The sequence below is a fragment of the Pelophylax lessonae genome (genome assembly GCF_965119305.1).
Source record: "Pelophylax lessonae genome assembly, chromosome: 7".
NCBI classification, from domain to species: Eukaryota; Metazoa; Chordata; class Amphibia; order Anura; family Ranidae; genus Pelophylax; species Pelophylax lessonae.
In genome coordinates this window covers 291,593,253-291,608,388 of record NC_138774.1, presented here as the reverse complement: position 1 = coordinate 291,608,388, position 15,136 = coordinate 291,593,253, and the positions used below count along the sequence as shown (strand labels likewise).

The following is a 15,136-nucleotide window of genomic DNA, read 5'->3' as shown; positions in this document are numbered from 1 at the left end:
TAGTGACTGCAGAGTCCTGGGGAGATGAGATATAGTGACTGCAGAGTCCTGGGGAGACCAGATATAGTGAATGCAGAGTCCTGGGGAGATCAGATATAGTGACTGCAGAGTCCTGGGGAGATGAGATATAGTGACTGCAGAGTCCTGGGGAGACCAGATATAGTGACTGCAGAGTCCTGGGGAGATCAGATATAGTGACTGCAGAGTCCTGGGGAGATCAGATATAGTGACTTCAGAGTCCTGGGGAGATGAGATATAGTGACTGCAGAGTCCTGGGGAGATGAGATATAGTGACTGCAGAGTCCTGGGGAGACCAGATATAGTGACTGCAGAGTCCTGGGGAGATCAGATATAGTGACTGCAGAGTCCTGGGGAGAGCAGATATAGTGACTGCAGAGTCCTGGGGAGACCAGATATAGTGACTGCAGAGTCCTGGGGAGATCAGATATAGTGACTGCAGAGTCCTGGGGAGATCAGATATAGTGAATGCAGAGTCCTGGGGAGATCAGATATAGTGACTGCAGAGTCCTGGGGAGATCGGATATAGTGACTGCAGAGTCCTGGGGAGACCAGATATAGTGACTGCAGAGTCCTGGGGAGACCAGATATAGTGACTGCAGAGTCCTGGGGAGATCAGATATAGTGACTGCAGAGTCCTAGGGAGATCAGATATAGTGAATGCAGAGTCCTGGGGAGACCAGATATAGTGACTGCAGAGTCCTGGGGAGACCAGATATAGTGAATGCTGAGTCCTGGGGAGATCAGATATAGTGACTGCAGAGTCCTGGGGAGATCGGATATAGTGACTGCAGAGTCCTGGGGAGACCAGATATAGTGACTGCAGACTCCTGGGGAGATCAGATATAGTGACTGCAGAGTCCTGGGGAGATCAGATATAGTGACTGCAGAGTCCTGGGGAGATCTGATATAGTGACTGCAGAGTCCTGGGGAGATCTGATATAGTGACTGCAGAGTCCTGGAGAGATCTGATATAGTGAATGCAGAGTCCTGGGGAGACCAGATATAGTGAATGCAGAGTCCCGGGGAGAGCATATATAGTGAATGCAGAGTCCTGGGAGATCAGATATAGTGAATGCAGAGTCCTGGGGAGATCAGATATAGTGAATGCAGAGTCCTGGGGAGATCAGATATAATGAATGCAGAGTCCTGGGGAGACCAGATATAGTGACTGCAGAGTCCTGGGGAGATCAGATATAGTGAATGCAGAGTCCTGGGGAGATCAGATATAGTGAATGCAGAGTCCTGGGGAGACCAGATATAGTGAATGCAGAGTCCTGGGGAGATCAGATATAGTGAATGCAGAGTCCTGGGGAGATCAGATATAGTGACTGCAGAGTCCTGGGGAGATCTGATATAGTGACTGCAGAGTCCTGGGGAGATCTGATATAGTGACTGCAGAGTCCTGGAGAGATCTGATATAGTGAATGCAGAGTCCTGGGGAGACCAGATATAGTGAATGCAGAGTCCCGGGGAGAGCATATATAGTGAATGCAGAGTCCCGGGGAGAGCATATATAGTGAATGCAGAGTCCTGGGGAGACCAGATATAGTGAATGCAGAGTCCCGGGGAGAGCATATATAGTGAATGCAGAGTCCTGGGAGATCAGATATAGTGAATGCAGAGTCCTGGGGAGATCAGATATAGTGAATGCAGAGTCCTGGGGAGACCAGATATAGTGACTGCAGAGTCCTGGGGAGATCAGATATAGTGAATGCAGAGTCCTGGGGAGATCAGATATAGTGAATGCAGAGTCCTGGGGAGATTAGATATAGTGAATGCAGAGTCCTGGGGAGATCAGATATAGTGACTGCAGAGTCCTGGGGAGACCAGATATAGTGAATGCAGAGTCCTGGGGAGATTAGATATAGTGACTGCAGAGTCCTGGGGAGACCAGATATAGTGAATGCAGAGTCCTGGGGAGATCAGATATAGTGAATGCAGAGTCCTGGGGAGATCAGATATAGTGAATGCAGAGTCCTGGGGAGATCAGATATAGTGAATGCAGAGTCCTGGGGAGATCGGATATAGTGAATGCTATCGGAAAGTGATCTAGAACCGGAATGTTTCTTGCAGAGATCGATAATTATATACAATGTATTTAGCGATCTTTTTTTGTTCCCTTTACAGAACAGAAGACGTCGCGGAGTAAGGATGACGCTCCCCACGAATTGGAAAGTCAGTCCATCCTGAGGCTTCCACCGGTACGACGAACCCTCAGAATATTGATTATCGCTCACCACAATCCCAACCCACAGAGCATCCGGAAAGTATTCACAGCGCTTCACTTTTTCCACATTTTATGTTACAGTTTTATTCCAAAATGTATTAAATTCATTATTTTCCTCAAAATTCTACAAACAATCCCCCATAATGACAACGTGAAAGTTTGAAATCTTTGCAAATTTATTAAACATTTAAAAAATATTTACATAAGTATTCACACCCTTTGCTATGTACAGAAGTATTCACACCCTTTGCTCAATACTTTGGTGAAGCTCCTTTGGCACCGATTCCAGCCTCCAGTCTTTCTGAGTATGATGCTACAAGCTTGGCACTCCTATTTTTGGGCAGTTTCTCCCATTCTTCTTTGCAGGACCTCTCCAGCTCCATCAGGATGGGGGAGGGTCGGTGCACAGCCATTTTCAGATCTCTCCAATCGGGTTCAAGTCTGGGCTCTGGCTGGGCCACTCAAGGACATTCACAGAGTTGTCCCGTAGCCACTCCTTTATCTTGGCTGTGTGCTTAGGGTCGATGAACCTTTGCCCCAGTCTGAGGTCCAGAGCGCTCTGGAGCAGGTTTTCATCAAGGATGTCTCTGTACATTGCTGCATTCATTTTTCCCTCGATCCTGACTAGTCTCCCAGTTCCTGGTGCTGAAAAACATCCCCACAGCATGATGCTGCCACCACCATGCTTCACAGTAGGGATGGTATTGGCCAGGTGATGAGCGGTGCCTGGTTTCCTCCAGACATGACGCTTGCCATTCAGGCCAAAGAGTTCAATCTTTGTTTCATCAGAGCAGAGAATTTTGTTTCTTATGGGCTGAGAGTCCTTCAGGTTTCTTTTGGCAAACTCCAGGCGGGCTGTCATGTGACTTTTACTGAGGAGTGGCTTCCGTCTGGCCACACCCATACAGGCCTGATTGGTGGAGTGCTGCAGAGATGGTTGTTCTTCTGGAGGGTTCTTCTCTCTCCACAGAGAAAAGCTGGAGCTCTGTCAGAGTGACCATCGGGTTCTTGGTCACCTCCCTGACTAAGACCCCCCCCCCCTCCCCCGATCACTCAGTTTGGCCTAGGAAGAGTTCTGGAGGTTCCAAACTTCTTCCATTTACAGATGATGGAGGCCACTGTGCTCATTGGGACCTTCAATGCTGCAGAAATGTTTCTGTACCCTTCCCCCGATCTGTGCCTCCATACAATCCTGTCTCCGAGGTCTGCAGACCATTCCTTGGACTTCATGGCTTGGTTTGTGCTCTGACATGCACTGGTAACTGTGAGACCTTATATAGACAGGGGTGTGCCTTTCCGAATCATGTCCAATCAGCTGAACTTACCACAGGTGGACTCCAATCAAGTTGTAGAAACATCTCAAGGATGATCAGTGGAAACAGGAATTCACCTGAGCTCAATTTTGAGTGTCATTGCAAAGGGTGTGAATACTTATGCACATGGGATTTTTTTCATTTTTAATAAAATTGCAAAGATTTCAAACAAACTTATTTCACATTGTCATTATGGGGGATTGTTTGTAGGATTTTGAGGGAAAATAATGAATTTTATATATTTTGGAATAAGGCTGTAACATAACAATGTGGAAGAAGTGAAGCGCTGTGAATACTTTCCGGATCCACTGTGGATTCCCTTTAGATCTATAAACAGTTACTTTGTAAAAGGCCCCTCCTGATTGGATACAAACGGATTGCACAGTATAGGAAGCTTCTCGTATTACTTCGTTTTCGTAAGTAAGTAGATTGAGTTGTCCGATTGTAAAGTGTATGGAGACCTTAACCCGTTCCGGACCGGAAGATATACCCCCCTTAATGACCAGGCCATTTTTTTGCGATTCGGCACTGCGTTGCTTTAACGGACAATTGGCGGTCGTGCGACGCTGTACCCAAATAAAATTGACGTCCTTTTTGTTTCCCACAAACAGAGCTTTCTTTTGGTGGTATTTGATCCCCTGTGCGATATTTAAATTTTTGCACTTTAAATAAAAAAAAGCGACAATTTTTGAAAAAAAAAACAAAAAAAAACATATTTTTTACTTTCTGCCATAAAACACGGCCAATAAAAAAATGTAAAAAAAAAAAATCAAAACTTTTCATCAATTTAGGCCAATTTGTATTCTGCTACAATCCTTTTTGTTTCCCACAAATAGAGCTTTCTTTTGGTGGTATTTGATTACCTCTGCGACTTTTTTTTTTTTTTTTATTTTTTTTTTTTTTTGCGCTGTACACAAAAAAAAAAAAGGGACAATTCTGAAAAAAAAAAAATTTTTTTTCACATTCTGATATATAACATTCCTATTAAAAACATTTAAAGATCAAATTTTTTCATCATTTTAGGCCAATTTGTTTTCTGCTACATATTTTGGGTAAAAATCCCAATAAGCGTTTATTGATTGGTTTGCGCAACAGTTATCGCATCTACAAACTACGGGAAAGATTTATGTCATTTTTATTTATTTTTACTAGTAATGGCGGCGATCTGTGATTTTTAGCGGGACTGCGACATTGCGGCGGACAGATCGGACCCCTAACTGACATTTTTGACACTTTTGGGGGGGTACCAGTGACATTACTACAGTAATCAGTGCTAAAAATATGCACTGTCACTGTAATAATGACACTGGCAGGGAAGGGGTTAACACTGTGGGTGATCAAGGGGTTAAATGTGAGCCTAGGGGAGTGATTCTAACTGTGGGGGGGCGTGGCTTGTGAAATGATCATAGAGACCTGTGTTCCTATATAGAAGGATCACAGGCGCTCTGTGTGCCTGATAGTGATGGGGAACCTCGGCACCCCAGATGTTTTGGAACTACATTTCCCATGATGCTCCACTACACTGCAGAGTGCATGAGCATCATGGGAAATGTAGTTCCAAAACATCTGGGGTGCCGAGGTTCCCCATCACTATCAGGCACACAGAGCGCCTGTGATCCTTCTATATAGGAACACAGGTCTCTATGATCATTTCACAAGCCACGCCCCCCCCACAGTTAGAATCACTCCCCTAGGCTCACATTTAACCCCTTGATCACCCACAGTGTTAACCCCTTCCCTGCCAGTGTCATTATTACAGTGACAGTGCATATTTTTAGCACTGATTACTGTAGTAATGTCACTGGTCCCCCCAAAAGTGTCAAAAATGTCAGTCAGGGGTCTGATCTGTCCGCCGCAATGTCGCAGCCCCGCTAAAAATTGCAGATCGCCGCCATTACTAGTAAAAAAAATAGAAAAATAAAAATGACAGAAATCTTTCCCGTAGTTTGTAGACGCGATAACTTTTGCGCAAACCAATCAAAATGCGCTTATTGGGATTTTTTTTTTTACCAAAAATAAGTAGCAGAAAACAAATTGGCCTAAAAGGATGAAAAAAATTAGATTTTTAAATGTTGTTAGATAATAGAAAAGTGGAAAATATATATATATGTTTTTTTCAGAATTGTCGCTCTTTTTTTTTGTTTATAGCGAAAAAAAATAAAAATTGCGCAGGTAATCAAATACCACCAAAAGAAAGCGCAAAAAAAGGATTGTAGCAGAATACAAATTGGCCTAAATTGATGAAAAGTTTTGATTTTTTTTTTTTTTTTTTTACATTTTTTTTATTGGCCGTGTTTTATAGCAGAAAGTAAAAAACATGTTTTTTTTTTTTTTTCAAAATTGTCGCTCTTTTTTTTTGATTTAAAGCGCAAAAATTAAAAAATCGCACAGGTGATCAAATACCACCAAAAGAAAGCTCTGTTTGTGGGGGAAAAAGGACGTCAAATTTATTTGGGTACAGCGTCGCACGACCGCGCAATTGTCCGTTAAAGTGATGCAGTGCCGCGTCGCAAAAAATGGCCTGGTTGTGAAGGGGGGGGGGGTAAATCTTCCACCTACTGCCTTTACAACTGCTGTAAGGTGGAACTGAATGGGAAATCTTGAACCAAGTAATGTGAATATGTTTCAGGTCTGGTTGTATTTTTATAGAAGTCGCTGTCATGATAATTATTTTGCGTTCCAGGAATACGCCTCTACGGTGCGGCGGATGGTCCAGTCCGGAAATGTCAGCACAAAGGACCGACTTTCCATCGAGTTACATCGTGAGTATTGGTAGGGAAACGCCCTTTTCACCACTTTAACCACCCGGTTCCCCCTTCCAGTCTCATCTCTTTATAAAAGTTCAGAATATCCAGGGGGGCCTTTTGCCGCCGCCCCTTTTGTTGCCGCACACACGTACACTCACCGGCCACTTTATTAGGTACACCTTGCTAGTAGCGGGTTGGACCCCCTTTTGCCTTCATTCTTGGTGGCATAGATACAACAAGGTGCGGGAAACTTTCCACAGAGATTTTGCTCCATAGTGACATGAAAGCATCACGCAGATATGTTGACTGCACATCCATGATGCCAATCTCCGGTTCCACCACTTCTTAAGGTGCTCTATTGGATTGAGATCTGGTGAGTGTGGAGTACAGTGACCTGATCTGGTGAGTGTGGAGGCCATAGAGTACAGTGACCTGATCTGGTGAGTGTGGAGGCCATTGGAGTACAGTGACCTGATCTGGTGAGTGTGGAGGCCATTGGAGTACAGTGACCTGATCTGGTGAGTGTGGAGGCCATGGAGTACAGTGACCTGATCTGGTGAGTGTGGAGGCCATAGAGTACAGTGACCTGATCTGGTGAGTGTGGAGGCCGTGGTGGCTGCGGGGTTCTGGAGTGCCATTTCTAAATGACGCTATTTTTTTTTTTTTTTTTTACCGTGTGTTTGTGCGCGTCCGCTGCCCACACCTTGTCCTCAGACAAATCAGATCGTAGTAAAATGCACAGAGCCAGTCAGAGTGCCTCTGTGACTTCTATTAGTTGTGCTGGCCAATCAAAGCGATCCTAATGTTACTGTTTACATTGGAGAGCCCCCTGCTGGCTGCCGCCTGCACTATACTCTAATTAATGTTATTTTTTTCTTTTTGTTAGCGGATGGACGCCATGGAATTGTGCGGGTGGACCGGGTTCCACTCGCTGCAAAGTTGGTGGATATCCCGTGTACGACGGAGTGTTTGAAAACGATCGACAAGAAGACTTTCTACAAAACCGCAGACATCTGTCAGGTAATGCGTATCACTGAGCTGCCATAAACCCGGGATTTTTGTAAATGGCGGGTGGCCCGCTTTGACATAAAAGTGGTTCCAGCGGAGGATTCGCTGCGGGATCATTTTATGGGTTGCGGGAGAGGTGGCATCACCGATGGGCACTGATGAGGAGGCACTGATGAGGGCAACTGATGAGCACGCACTGATGGGCTCTGAATGGCATCACTGATGGGCACTGGTGGGGGGCACAGAATGGAATCTTCTGATCCTTGCTGCTGGAATCTGCTGAATCCTTACTGCTGGAATCTGCTGATCCTTACTGCTGGAATCTGCTGATCCTTGCTCCTGGAAGATGCTGATCCTTGCCGCTGGAATCTGCTGATCCTTGCGGCTGGAATCTGCTGATCCTTACTGCAGGAATCTGCTGATCCTTACTGCAGGAATCTGCTGATCCTTGCTGCTGGAATCTGCTGATCCCTGCTCCTGGAAGATGCTGATCCTTGCCGCTGGAATCTGCTGATCCTTGCCGCTGGAATCTGCTGATCCTTGCTGCTGGAATCTGCTGATCCTTGCTGCTGGAATCTGCTGATCCCTGCTGCTGGAATCTGCTGATCCTTGCTGCTGGAATCTGCTGATCCTTGCTGCTGGAATCTGCTGATCCCTGCTGCTGGAATCTGCTGATCCTTGCCGCTGGAATCTGCTGATCCTTGCCGCTGGAATCTGCTGATCCTTGCCTCTGGAATCTGCTGATCCCTGCTGCTGGAATCTGCTGGTCCTTGCTGCTGGAACCTGCTGATCCTTGCTGCTGGAATCTGCTGATCCTTGCTGCTGGAATCTGCTGATCCTTGCTGCTGAAATCTGCTGATCCTTGCTGCTGAAATCTGCTGATCCTTGCTGCAGGAATCTGCTGATCCTTACTGCTGGGATCTGCTGAATCCTTACTGCAGGAATCTGCTGATCCCTGCTGCTGGAATCTGGTGGTCCTTGCGGCTGGAATCTGCTGATCCTTACTGCTGGAATCTGCTGATCCTTACTGCAGGAATCTGCTGATCCTTGCTGCTGGAAACTGCTGATCCTTGCTGCTGGAAACTGCTGATCCTTGCTGCTGGAAACTGCTGATCCTTGCTGCTGGAAACTGCTGATCCTTGCTGCTGGAATCTGCTGATCCTTGCTCCTGGAAGATGCTGATCCTTGCCGCTGGAATCTGCTGATCCTTGCGGCTGAAATCTGCTGATCCATACTGCAGGAATCTGCTGATCCTTGCTGCTGGAATCTGCTGATCCCTGCTCCTGGAAGATGCTGATCCTTGCCGCTGGAATCTGCTGATCCTTGCTGCTGGAATCTGCTGATCCTTGCTGCTGGAATCTGCTGATCCTTGCGGCTGGGATCTGCTGATCCTTACTGCTGGAATCTGCTGATCCTTGCTGCTGGAATCTGCTGATCCTTGCGGCTGGGATCTGCCCGTGTGATTGGAGGGAATCCATTTCCAGACACTGACACCTATCCTGACTCTGATTGCAGATGCTGGTTTGCACCTTGGACGGTGATCTCTATCCCCCCCTGGAGGAGCCGACGGGAACCAGCGATCCGAAGAGCAACAAAAAGAAGGACCGGGACCGAGAGAAGAAGTTTATATGGAATCACGGCAGTAAGTTTTATCTTTTATGATGGATAATGGTAATAACCGAGGGGGAGGGGGGGTACTAATCCATCCGCTCCTTATACCGAAATTCGGGGGGCGGGGGGACTAATCTATCCACTCCTTATACCGAAATTCGGGGGGGGGGGGGGAACTAATCTATCCGCTCCTTATACCGAAATTCGGGGGGCGGGGGGACTAATCTATCCACTCCTTATACCGAAATTCGGAGGAGTGGGGGGGGGGGGGACTAATCTATCCACTCCTTATACCGAAATTCGGAGGGGGGGGGACTAATCTGTCCGCTCCTTATATCGAAATTCGGGGGGGGGGGGGGGAAACTAATCTATCCGCTCCCTATACCGAAATTCAATCAGCTTAGAAGGCCTACAGATAAGTTTTGTATTTCTCATTGTGGAACTTTCTTCTCATTCCAGTAACTTTACCGCTGAAGAACGTGCGCAAAAGACGCTTCAGGAAAACCGCCAAGAAGAAGGTATTAGAAGTCCGCATAATTAATTCTGATTAAAGTGGTTGTGCGATTTTTTTTTTTACATAATCTCTATTTGTGGGAAAAAAAGGACATCAGTTTTATTTGGGTACAGCGTTGCACGACCGCGCAATTGTCCGTTAAAGTAACGCAGTGCGGAATCGCAAAATATGGCCTGGTCATTAAGGGGGGTAAATCCTTCCGGTCCAGAAGTGGTTAAGCTTTGACAATAAAACCTGGAAGCTGATTTCTGTGCAGAGCTGCACCCGATTTTGCGCCCTCCAGTTTTAGTAAATCCCCCCCCCCTCCCCCGTAGGGTACATGTTGACATTCCCAGTAATTCTTCTTGGCTGCTTTTTATTTTTTGATCCCCCAGTACATCGAATCCCCGGATGTGGAGAAGGAAGTGAAGCGCCTTCTGAGCACGGATGCGGAAGCTGTCAGTGTTCGTATCCTTTAAAGCTGAAGTTTAATTTGTTTATTTAGGTCTTTCCTGCTTGAGGTGTTCTCTCCAAGGATGAATCCCGGTTTTCACTGTACAGGGCAGATGGCAGACAGCGCAAATGGCGTAGTGTGGGTTAGCGTTGTGGATGGAGTGGCCCATGGTGGCGGTGGGGTTATGGTATGGGCAGGCATAGGTTGTGGATGGAGTGGCCCATGGTGGCGGTGGGGTTATGGTATGGGCAGGCGTACGTTGTGGATGGAGTGGCCCATGGTGGTGGTGGGGTTATGGTATGGGCAGGCATAGGTTGTGGATGGAGTGGCCCATGGGGGCGGTGGGGTTATGGTATGGGCAGGCGTACGTTGTGGATGGAGTGGCCCATGGGGGCGGTGGGGTTATGGTATGGGCAGGCGTACGTTGTGGATGGAGTGGCCCATGGTAGCGGTGGGGTTATGGTACGGGCAGGCGTACGTTGTGGATGGAGAGGCCCATGGTGGCGGTAGGGTTATGGTATGGGCAGGCATACGTTGTGGATGGAGTGGCCTATGGTGGCGGTGGGGTTATGGTATGGGCAGGTGTACATTGTGGATGGAGTGGCCCATGGGGGTGGCGGGGTTATGGTATGGGCAGGCATACGTTGTGGATGGAGTGGCCTATGGTGGCGGTGGGGTTATGGTATGGGCAGGTGTACGTTGTGGATGGAGTGGCCCATGGTGCCGGTGGGGTTATGGTATGGGCAGGTGTACATTGTGGATGGAGTGGCCTATGGTGACGGTGGGGTTATGGTATGGGCAGGCGTACGTTGTGGATGGAGTGGCCCATGGGGGTGGCGGGGTTATGGTATGTGCAGGCATATGTTGTGGATGGAGTGGCCCATGGGGGCGGTGGGGTTATGGTATGGGCAGGCATACGTTGTGGATGGAGTGGCCTATGGTGGCGGTGGGGTTATGGTATGGGTAGGGGTATGTTGTGGATGGAGTGACCCATGGTGGCGGTGGGGTTATGGTATGGGTAGGGGTATGTTGTGGATGGAGTGGCCCATGGTGTCGGTGGGGTTATGGTATGGGCAGGCGTACGTTGTGGATGGAGTGGTCCATGGTGGGGGTGGGGTTATGGTATGGGCAGGCGTACGTTGTGGATGGAGTGGTCCATGGGGGCGGTGGGGTTATGGTATGGGCAGGTGTACGTTGTGGATGGAGTGGCCCATGGTGGTGGTGGGGTTATGGTATAGGCAGGCATACGTTGTGGATGGAGTGGCCTATGGTGGCGGTGGGGTTATGGTATGGGCAGGCATACATTGTGGATGGAGTGGGCTATGGTGGCGGTGGGGTTATGGTATGGGCAGGCGTACGTTGTGGATGGAGTGGCCTATGATGGCGGTGGGGTTATGGTATGGGCAGGCGTACGTTGTGGATGGAGTGGCCCATGGTGGTGGTGGGGTTATGGTATGTGCAGGCGTACGTTGTGGATGGAGTGGCTCATGGGGGCGGTGGGGTTATGGTACGGGCAGGCGTACGTTGTGGATGGATTGGCTCATGGGGGCGGTGGGGTTATAGTATGAGCAGGCGTTCCTTGTGGATGGAGTGGCCCATGGTGACGGTGGGGTTATGGTATGGGCAGGCGTACGTTGTGGATGAAGTGGCCCATGGGGATGGTGGGGTTATTGTATGGGCAGGCGTACGTTGTGGATGGAGTGTCTGTTCTGTATAATTCTAATGTTTCTAAAAATAAATTCAGATGTGAAAATAATTCTAATAATAGCGGAGAAGGAAATCCACCGATATTCCTTAACCTGAGAATTCAGGATGGGAGGTGATTGCTGAAGACGAGTCCAAGGAAGGGGAAAATCTGACCGGATTGGACAGTTCCCCGGTATCATCCGCAATAAAACAAGGGCGGAGGTCTTCAAGTAATGCAGATTTTATATATCATTTATTTTTCATTATTTTCCAGAGATTAAAACATTTTTTTTAAAAGTTTATATCTATAAATATAATGTGTGTGTGTGTATATGTTTCTGTGATATATCGTTATATTTATGTATAGTTAGATATTTTGTTTATATAAAGTCATGCTTGCAAAAATATATATATATATATTGTATATAATATAGATTAAAATATCATATAATATGATATTTTCTTTTTTTGCAGTCAGATCTTTATATAAATAAAATCATAATTATGAGGGGCATTTAAAGAGCACAGGGAGAGTTGTCTTATTTAATAGGTGACTTAAAGGTACATAAAAATAAAATAACACATGATGTATTTTTTTCTTTTTTGTCTATAAAAAAAAATAAATAATTTTTTGGAGAGATAACTAATATATATATAATATTTTTTTTCTCTATGAAATATTATATTTATGTATAGTTAGGTATTTTGTTTATATAAAGACATGCTTGCAAATAATAATATATATTTTATATAAAATAGATTAAAATATATAATATGTTTTTTTTTTTTTTTTCTGCCTTCGTATAAATAAAAGCCATAATTATGAGGGGCCAGAGGGGAGTTTTCTTATTTAATAGGTGACTTAAAGGTATAAAAAAAAAAAAAATAACAAATGGTGTATTTATTTTCTTTTTTGTATATAAAAAACAGACATGTATGGAGAGATAACTATATATATATATATAATATATATATATATATATATATATATATATATATATATATGAAAAGAGAAAGGAAGTAACCCATATCTCGACAAATAGTCCTCATCCCGGTTGAGTAATTTTACAGAGAGGAATTATTCCACATCAGTGATCCCAGAATACACTGGTGATAGGAATAAAAAGGATTGGGACTATAGCGGGCTATTAGTCGAAAGTATGTAGGTAAGCCAGGGAAAGAACGAAAAAAAGAATAAAATTAACAATATTTATTGAATATGGATAAAAGTCGACATTGAAACAATGAAAAAAAAAATGAAAAAAAGACTAATAATGCAATACAATACAGCATGTTATGTCATAGTAGTAGTCGATCGAACGGGTGAGTGCCTTTGTTCAATGCATTTCGCCTTTAGCTTCATCAGGAACTCCGGCGTGATTGAATCACCCTTTTGTTGGATTAGGACTACATTAAGACCTTCAAAGTTTATGCATAGAAACAAAAAGAAAAACATATATATAAATACAGGTTCATATCTTGAAAACTGAAAAACAAACTACAATATTCATTTTAACCCTAGTATATAAAAATATAGGGTCATAAGAATAGACACATATAGCTTACCACACTTAAAAGTACATTATGCCTAATACATGGAACAGTTGGACCAAAGATTGCGCTTCCCAATGGCTTGTCTTAAGGCTCCGAACCACATAAACCCAGGTAGGGCCCAGCAGGGGTCCTCCATGGAGGTGGTTTTCTGGTATGAATTGGACCAGTCTTGAATCGGTACCACCGTAGCGGACAAAGGGTGGAGTCCGGAGTTCTGTGGACAAACATAGTGTGTCTTGTATAGCATGTCGAATGTCATACAAATTGTCTTAAGGAATATATTATTATAATGAATGGTCATAGCTATCTAGAGAGATAGAGAAAGAAACAATTACAAATGGTAGGTATTCTGCAAACCTACCGAAGCTGGGGTCGGTTCTGGGAAGGAACATAAAAGTAAGGATACTATATTAGATGTTCCATCCATAAAAATATATTTGAGCCCATAAGTCCACAGGAGCAACAGCTGCAAGGCAGCGGCTCCAGCAGACTGCCCAGCAATTATATGCAGGGACAGGACGACATCAGGCCAAAAAACTACAAAATTCAGACATTGGCTATCCCCATAGAGAAAGCCCCGGGGGAAAAAATAGACAAAGTAGTTGAAAGGAGAGCCTAGTATAGTATCGGTCAGTATCTTACCTTGCTACCTCAAAAGCCACGGGTCGGGAGAGCCGCCATGACTCATCCTCCCGCGCCCGTGGCTTAAGACTGGCCCCGCCGGAAGTGACGTGTGTCCGCAAACGTCACTTCCGGCGCGGGCGCCATACTATCGGATGTCCGGCGCTAGAGGTCAATTGAACCCCGTGGCCGGACACCCGCGCCGGCTGAGTGAGCCGGAGGGGACGAGCATACAGCTGTCCCCTGCTTGGCGCCCGAATTCATACCTACAAACAAGCCTATGGACAAGCAGAGAGCGAATCCTGATCCATTACATGAATCGATACAGGGTTTAAGCTACAACATTTGATTTAAACAAATTAAACAGTCTAATTTGTTTAAATCAAATGTTGTAGCTTAAACCCTGTATCGATTCATGTAATGGATCAGGATTCGCTCTCTGCTTGTCCATAGGCTTGTTTGTAGGTATGAATTCGGGCGCCAAGCAGGGGACAGCTGTATGCTCGTCCCCTCCGGCTCACTCAGCCGGCGCGGGTGTCCGGCCACGGGGTTCAATTGACCTCTAGCGCCGGACATCCGATAGTATGGCGCCCGCGCCGGAAGTGACGTTTGCGGACACACGTCACTTCCGGCGGGGCCAGTCTTAAGCCACGGGCGCGGGAGGATGAGTCATGGCGGCTCTCCCGACCCGTGGCTTTTGAGGTAGCAAGGTAAGATACTGACCGATACTATACTAGGCTCTCCTTTCAACTACTTTGTCTATTTTTTCCCCCGGGGCTTTCTCTATGGGGATAGCCAATGTCTGAATTTTGTAGTTTTTTGGCCTGATGTCGTCCTGTCCCTGCATATAATTGCTGGGCAGTCTGCTGGAGCCGCTGCCTTGCAGCTGTTGCTCCTGTGGACTTATGGGCTCAAATATATTTTTATGGATGGAACATCTAATATAGTATCCTTACTTTTATGTTCCTTCCCAGAACCGACCCCAGCTTCGGTAGGTTTGCAGAATACCTACCATTTGTAATTGTTTCTTTCTCTATCTCTCTAGATAGCTATGACCATTCATTATAATAATATATTCCTTAAGACAATTTGTATGACATTCGACATGCTATACAAGACACACTATGTTTGTCCACAGAACTCCGGACTCCACCCTTTGTCCGCTACGGTGGTACCGATTCAAGACTGGTCCAATTCATACCAGAAAACCACCTCCATGGAGGACCCCTGCTGGGCCCTACCTGGGTTTATGTGGTTCGGAGCCTTAAGACAAGCCATTGGGAAGCGCAATCTTTGGTCCAACTGTTCCATGTATTAGGCATAATGTACTTTTAAGTGTGGTAAGCTATATGTGTCTATTCTTATGACCCTATATTTTTATATACTAGGGTTAAAATGAAT

At 45.8% G+C, this 15,136-nt stretch overlaps 1 protein-coding gene across 1 annotated transcript in view; it reads left to right on the top strand.

The window, feature by feature from the left end:
• Nucleotides 1–15,136, top strand: part of LOC309559374 (transcription initiation factor TFIID subunit 7-like) — a 32,274-nt gene that overhangs the window by 2,531 nt on the left and 14,607 nt on the right. The window contains exons 2-8 of the mRNA XM_082262633.1: nucleotides 2,149–2,222; nucleotides 6,245–6,323; nucleotides 7,195–7,328; nucleotides 8,832–8,958; nucleotides 9,387–9,445; nucleotides 9,816–9,888; nucleotides 11,686–11,790. Of these exons, the coding sequence (XP_082118759.1) occupies nucleotides 2,149–2,222; nucleotides 6,245–6,323; nucleotides 7,195–7,328; nucleotides 8,832–8,958; nucleotides 9,387–9,445; nucleotides 9,816–9,888; nucleotides 11,686–11,790 (651 nt within the window). The remainder of the gene's footprint in view (nucleotides 1–2,148; nucleotides 2,223–6,244; nucleotides 6,324–7,194; nucleotides 7,329–8,831; nucleotides 8,959–9,386; nucleotides 9,446–9,815; nucleotides 9,889–11,685; nucleotides 11,791–15,136) is intronic.